At 34.8% G+C, this 7,369-nt stretch overlaps 1 protein-coding gene across 1 annotated transcript in view; it reads left to right on the forward strand.

The window, feature by feature from the left end:
- The first annotated feature begins 1,651 nt into the window (after positions 1 to 1,651).
- Positions 1,652 to 7,369, forward strand: part of LOC101592766 (alcohol dehydrogenase E chain) — an 18,398-nt gene continuing 12,680 nt past the window's right edge. The window contains exons 1-2 of the mRNA XM_004643701.2: positions 1,652 to 1,791; positions 7,004 to 7,105. Coding sequence (XP_004643758.1) covers positions 1,774 to 1,791; positions 7,004 to 7,105 — 120 coding nt within the window. The 5' untranslated portion in view covers positions 1,652 to 1,773. The remainder of the gene's footprint in view (positions 1,792 to 7,003; positions 7,106 to 7,369) is intronic.

The raw sequence follows: 7,369 nt of genomic DNA on the forward strand, positions 1-7,369 counted from the left end.
GTGAAATGCCCTGAGGATTTGTCCTGAGATCCTGTACCTCAGATTGTAGAACCTTTATCAGTGCAGCCATGTGGATGAGTCACGGCCAATGCTTGGCCAGTGTGCTCTCTGTGAAAGCCTGAGAGAGTATCTTCTCCCCAACCACATATCTTATGACTAGAAAAAATATTAACCTACTTTCAGTCAAAGTAATTATTGAAAGTTAGCATCTTGCTAATGTGATTACAATATTCTCTAGATTATTCTTTCCTTTCTTATCCAACTGTGTTCTTTTGTAATTAAGAGACTTTTCTCCTATAGATTGCTTTTATCACATATTATTATTGGCATTTACTTATGGGCGACCACAAAAGTTGTGGAATACTTTAAAGATAGAACATATTATGGTAAACTGACAATACTTAACTTTGCTGACACACATACCTATAAGTCCTTTCATCCATAAAATGAGGAATATGTCTCAGCAGACTAAAGCACCTACTTTGGCAGAGCACAGCGGTCGGGGTTCGATCCCCAGTGAGTAGTTCTGGCCCCATCCCCGGGGTGTGCTGAGACTGGCATTGATACTGGGCGTGATGGCTTCTGCCTCTAATGCCAGCTCTTGGGAGGCTGAAAACAGGAGAATCACTACAAGTCTGATCTATGTAGTGAGACCCTATAGACTCTGTCCTAATATAGAAAGAAAAAAAAGTGAAGAATATGAATAAACTTATAAGGGAACTTCTTGTCTCTACAGTGTTTCTTTCTAGGCCTTAAGTATGTAGAGACTACAATTGTGGGGAAATAGCTGAATATTTTTGATTCTGGTTGGTCCAGAACATTTTTAAATAGCAGTGGAAGGAATGGGAGCTTCTGAAACAGACAGATTTGACTCATTCTGCTGCTTCTACTCAGCAGCTTCAGAACAGCTTTGCTAGTAGCATGCATTTCTACACCTACAAAAGCAAAACCCTCTGATTTTAACTGACTGCTTGATGGTCAGACAAAAGATTTAGGCTAGTCACCTGAAAACTGAATGTAGAAAGTGTAGTTAAAAGACAAATAAATTAGAATCGAGTCCATTTAGAAACAAAGCAAGAGAGACAGAGAGAAATATTCCATTAGCCTAGAGTGTCCAGCTGTTCAGAATAAAACACTCACTTCCTGTCCTTTGATGACTAAGTGAGTGCCTAAGGATTTCTGAAGACCCAGAATTTGAACTTCCCTTAGCTTGTCTATGTAATGGGAGTAACAATAACACCAGTGCAGTGAGTACCTCGTTTTCACCTGAGGTCTGTTCCTTTGCTCCCAAGAAGGGGCACGCTTGGGCTCACCATGTTCTCCAGAATGTCACTTGGTTTTATTAATTTCCCCCATCCTTATAATTTCATCCTCACTGCACCTTGAAGAGTCACAATTACAACTTAGTGAGGACAAAGGAGGAGAGAACTATAATCGAGTAGGACAGAGGGGGGAAGCAATAAGGGAGGATGGAGAAAGAGAAGGAGAGAGGGGCAGAGAGAGAAACAGAAGGAAGTATTGATGTGCAGAAATCAAAGTTTCCTGTACAGTTGCTATGTCACAAACCAGATTTGGAAGATAGTTCTGTGCCTTTTAATTCTGACTCGATTTGAGTGAGAATAAACATAGATGCAGCTGAAACAGCAGATCACGTGTGAAATTGGCTGCTACTTAAGCAAGCAGAACACTTGTGCAACACATTTGCTTGTGGACTGGAGCAGGAGAGAAGCCCAGGGATTCATTACCCTGGTCTGCAGAGGAGACAGGAGCACCATGAGCACCGCAGGAAAAGTAAGCCTGAGGATTGTACTGCTTGAAGTATATTCTCATTCATGTAATATTTTAAATGACAGTTTTTATGCGTAATCTAATATCAGTATTTGCTTTAAAATAATGCAATATAATTTCACAGTATATGTTATTAGATTAACACTGAACTATAGCAGAAATACAGAGATCTTGACAACCACTGAGATGAATGTAAATATTCTCAACTAATGAAGTAGTATTTCCAACTTTGAATAAAAGTTTATCAGTTTATTCCAAAGTAAATGTGATTGATTTGTAAGCCTAACATTATAAAACTTCTTTATTCAAAGGTTGATTTTATACTAAGAAATCTTAATTTAAATATGTGAGTCTCAGCAATCATATTCTTATTACAAATCCATGAATATTACATTTTTGAGTATATATATATATATATATATATATATTTCAATTCAGAGAATTTTCAGGAGAAATCCTATCAAACAATATTTTCTCAAACAAAAATCAATCAGATTTGAAGAAAAATTACTACTACTAAAACTTGAATCACTTGTTAGCACTGAGAACACAGATATTTGGCTCTATTGTTATGGAACATGTTTCTTTACTGTGTTTAAGAAACAAAGACCTGAATGCAGTCCTTCAATATGATTAATTTATGCTACTTAATTGTTTAATTTCAAAAGGCTGGACAACTCTTTCCAGAATAGTTGCCATTTTAGGAATTAATTATTCCATCCAGTACCTCATTCTGTGAACTCTCTTGAGAGGTTCTGAGTGACAGAACATGTCACAAGTCTTGTTGGAAAGACATAAGAGGCCAGTTGTCACTGCTCTTGTTCTACCTCATGTCATTTCATTCATTACTGGGTGCCATTTACAATACTACTTTACATTTCAAAATAGAAATAAAAAAATTAAATTGACAAATAATCAGTTGAAAAGAAATACTGAATTTACAAAGCAGCATATGTAAAGTAAGTACATTTGGAAAATAATAACAGAACAAGCAATCAATCCTCTCAGATCACATAGCTACGTAGTAAACTTTCACATAAGTTATTCTTCCTGAATTTCATTTTTCTTCAACATGATGATGGAAATAGCAACTTCATAAGAAGTTGTGAGAATTTACAAAATTAATATTATAAAACATATAGAAGAATACCTGATACTTAGAAAGCAATAAATACATGTTAATTACTATTATTGTTGTTATTCAAGTTTTTCTCTTTTTGGGGGTATTTGGTATAGGGTCACACTATGTAGCTTGGACTGGTAGTGATCCTCCTGTTTTCAGCCTGCTCAGTGCTGGGATTACAGGCATGCACCACAACATCCAGTCTTGGTGGTTGGCTCAGTGTGCCAAGGGTTCGGGGGGCAGAGTGGTATTTGGTGCCTGGAATTGATCCTGATCCCTGCATTTGCCAAAGCAGGCCCTTAGTTCACTAAGGGCTATCTCTCTTGAGCTTTACGGTTTTTTTACATGGTGGTAAAGTAAGGGTAGCTCTGAATGGATCTTTTTGTCCTTGAAACATTGGCCAGAGCAGGTAACAAAAGAAAGAAAGAAAGAAAGGGAATAATGATAAGAAAAAAAGAAGTTAAATTATCATTATTGAAGATGCCATGATACTCTACATAGAAGACCCCAAAAACCCTACCAAGAGACTTCTGGATTTAACAACCAAATTCAGTAATATAGCTGGCTACAAAGTCATTAATCAAAAATCAATAGCTTTCCTGTACACCAATAAGAAATTTAATGGAAAAGAAATTAGAGAAGCCACACCTTTCAAAATAATGAAATACTTAGGAATCAATCTAATGAAACAAGTCAAAGAAATTAAATTGAAAACTACAGTACACTGATAAATAAGAAATATTCCCTTTATTTCTTTCTCTTGTTAACTGCTCTGGCCAGTGTTTCCAGAACAAAGAGATCCATTCAGTGTTACCTTTACTTTATCACCATGTAAAAAAGAACCTTAAAGCTCAAGAGAGATAGCTTAGTGAAATAAGCGCCTGCTTCACTCAGTTATTAAGCCAGTTGAGCCTCAACATTTCATCTATACAATAAGGCAACAATTCACCACTGCTTTTATAGTGATGCAGGTCACAATGAGCCTGCCAATCTAAGGTCACCAATAATCACAACCTATCCATTATTAGTGCATCAATTCCAAATCTCTCACTTTTGTTTTGGGATTGACCACTGTGTATGTTCTCTATACAGATTTGATGACTAAATAATGAACATCAATTGTCAGAAGAACAATTTCAACTGAATTTTCCTATCATCTTTCCAATTACGTTAATCCTCTTTGAAACACGTTCTCATAAATGCATGTTTTACCATAATGAAGACAGGTTTCATGGTTTATTTCTAAACACTGAAAATGAGCATTTATCTTTATTTCACTTGGAGAGAAAACATTCTCTCAGGCTTTCACAGAGAGCACATTGGCCAAGCAATGGCCGTGACTCATCCACATGGCTGCACTGACAAAAGATGTACAATCTGAGGTACAGGATCTCAGGATAAATCCTGAGGGCATTTCACTGACCTTATCAGACCCAAAAGAGACAACTGTTGTTGCATAGTTCCTGCTTTACCTTGGTCTGAACCATCCAGCAGAAAAGCATAAAAACAAAATATAAGAAGTAAAGCCATGCTGTTATGTTGAGCTGTAGGGGACTCAGGTCAGCAATTTCTGACATTGCCAGTCAAGCAGAAGACCCAATACTATTATGGGCTACTGGACTCTTTTAGAATATTTTGCTGAGTTTATATACCTATAACATTCAAATAACGGAATTTAACAAAAAAAGGGACATACAGATGAATGTTCATTTTGTATCTGCGTATTCAAAGTGGTTAGGATAGATATATAGTTACATTCTCTTAATGAATAGAGGGATTTGTTCTAAAGGTGTTTGTAAATAGAATATCATGTCCTCATCTTGTACAGCAATTAACCACTAGGAAGAATGTATGCAATGTGTTAATTATTGAAACTATCCTACCAATTTGATTTGAAACTGTCTCATTGCTATTTGTTTATCAATAAAATTATGGGAAAAAATAAAATAAAATGCTGAACATACAAAAAAATAAATGTAGGAGATGAGATATCTAGAAATTCAAATAGATAATTCTCCAATTTCTGAAATATGTATGTGTAGTTAAAAGCATATTGCATGTACACACACACACACACACACACACACACACACACACACACCATACTATGTTTTATCTCTGAAATTTTAGCTTAAATCTGATCTAAAAGCCAAAACAGGCTGTCAAAGCTATTTCACTGGAATAACATAAGCATGTCGTGCAGAAGGGGCAGAGAAAGAAAATTACAGAGCAGAAATAAACAAATGGAAAAGGAGAAGTCATTCTTTGCAGGAAGCTTAGCATAAGATCATTTCAAAATCAGACCCTGCACTCAAGAAGTTGGTGTGGGAAGATCACTTTGAGTTTCAGGCCAACCTAAGCTACAAAGTGAGTTTAAGGCCAGCCTGAACTTTATAAGGACAATATGTCTCAATAAATAAATAAATAAATTTAAATAAATTAATGAATTCAATTAAATAAGGTCCTTCCAGGCATGGTGTCACAAACTTGTATTCCCAGGACTCTGGAGACTGAAGCAGGAGGACTGGTGAGAGGTCAGCCTGTGCTGTATGAGTTCAAGGCCAGCCTAAACTATACAGCATCTAGCTCTTTTTTAAAATTTTTTTAAATTTGTTTTTCTTTCCACTATATTTTTAAATCTATTTTTATTTTGAAGAGTAAAAACAAAAGCAAAAACGAATAGCAGAAACAAAGACAGAAATAGTGATATACAACAATGCATGTTACAGATTTTCAAAACAAGATTAGCTTATTAACAATGGTTATTCTATTATCTATATTTTTATTCATTATATTGAGGAACAAATAGCAATTAGTTTCAAAACAGGTTAGGAAGGCAGTTCCAATAACACATTGCATACTGTTGTTTTCATAGTAGTTATTCATAGTACAAGATGCAAACATGATATTCTGTCCAAATACTATTAGTACAAATCTTTCTTCTCATTGATAAGAGAAAGTAGCTGTATATCTATCCTATTTTCTATATAAAATACAAAATGGTCCTTCATTTGTAACCCTTTTTTTGTTTAATTTTGTCAGAGATGGGTATTCCACTGTCATTTAAATATTGTAGGCATGTGAATTCAACAAAATAATCCAATGTTATCCAGTAGTCCATGATAGTAGTGGGTTTTCCATAGGACTGGCAATGTCAGAAGTTGTTGACTTGAGCCTTTTATAGCTCAGCATATTCATATGGCTTTACTTTTTATTTCTTGTTTTTGTACTTTTCTGTTGGATTGTTAACATCAAGATAAAGGAAGACCTACATAACAAGAAATGTAAATTTTGTATCTGATGAGGTCAGTCAGATCCCCTCAGGATTTACCCTGAAACCATGTATAGCAGTTTGTAGTCTATGTAAAAAAAAAAGAAAAGAAAGAAAGAAAGAAAGAAAGAAAGAAAGAAAGAAAGAAAGAAAGAAAGAAAGAAAGAAAGAAAGAAAGGAAAGAAAGAAAGAAAGAAAAAGAAAGAAAGAAAGAAAGAAAGAAAGAAAGAAAGAAAGAAAGAAAGAAAGAAAAAAAGAGAAAAATCATTTCAACTTAAGCAAAAAATTTTGCAAGGGAATAACAGCTCTTATATGAACGGACACTAACACTGTCAAAAATAATGATAATTAAAAGTTCATGTACAAATAAACAGTTGTGGATAAACAACAAACACCAGGGCAGCAATGGAAAGTATGAGGAATCCTGATGTCCTAAACTTTTGAGCAAAAGAAGAAACTATGAAACGTCTAAAAGAATGTATTTTGGAAAAAAAAAAAAAAAAAAAAACGTATTCAGCCTCATTTCAATGTCTGACAAAGGTAATTGTATGACTCTCCAGCTGTTATTGCTTCACAAATTTTTAAAAGATATTTTTATTTATTTTTTTTTTACAGTCCCAGGGATTGAACTCAGGACCCAGTGGTTATTCTACTGACCTATCTCCCTGGCCCCGATATTTTTATTCTTGTAACCAAAACTGCTCATTTCTATAGAGAATGTGTTGGGTATGGTTCATGGGCATGGGGCTAGATACATGTACAAAGATGAAGAGACAATATAACTCATAGCAAACCCTTCATCTTTCTGTCTGATGTTCCAGGTCATAAAATGCAAAGCTGCTGTGCTATGGGAGACAAACAAACCTTTCTCCATTGAGGAGGTAGAGGTCGCACCCCCTAAGGCCCATGAAGTTCGTATTAAGGTGAAAACATTTCTACTTCTATTTTATTTTAGGTTTAACATCTCAGAAAATTTCAAAAGCAATTAATGTTGGATATTTTCAAGATGTTGATCTACAATTTTTGTTTCCATAAAAAGTATGCATTCATCAATGTTACATAAAGCAAACATTTCAGGATCACTTATTTCACAGGATTACTTATTCTAAATTGTTTAATTCACAAAAGAAAGGTTGGGGAGTGTTTTGCATATTCTTGAGAATAAATAATTTTTTTGTATTTTGTTT

Source organism: Octodon degus, unplaced genomic scaffold, assembly GCF_000260255.1.
Source record: "Octodon degus isolate 3935 unplaced genomic scaffold, OctDeg1.0 scaffold00183, whole genome shotgun sequence".
In the NCBI taxonomy this organism is placed as follows: Eukaryota; Metazoa; Chordata; class Mammalia; order Rodentia; family Octodontidae; genus Octodon; species Octodon degus.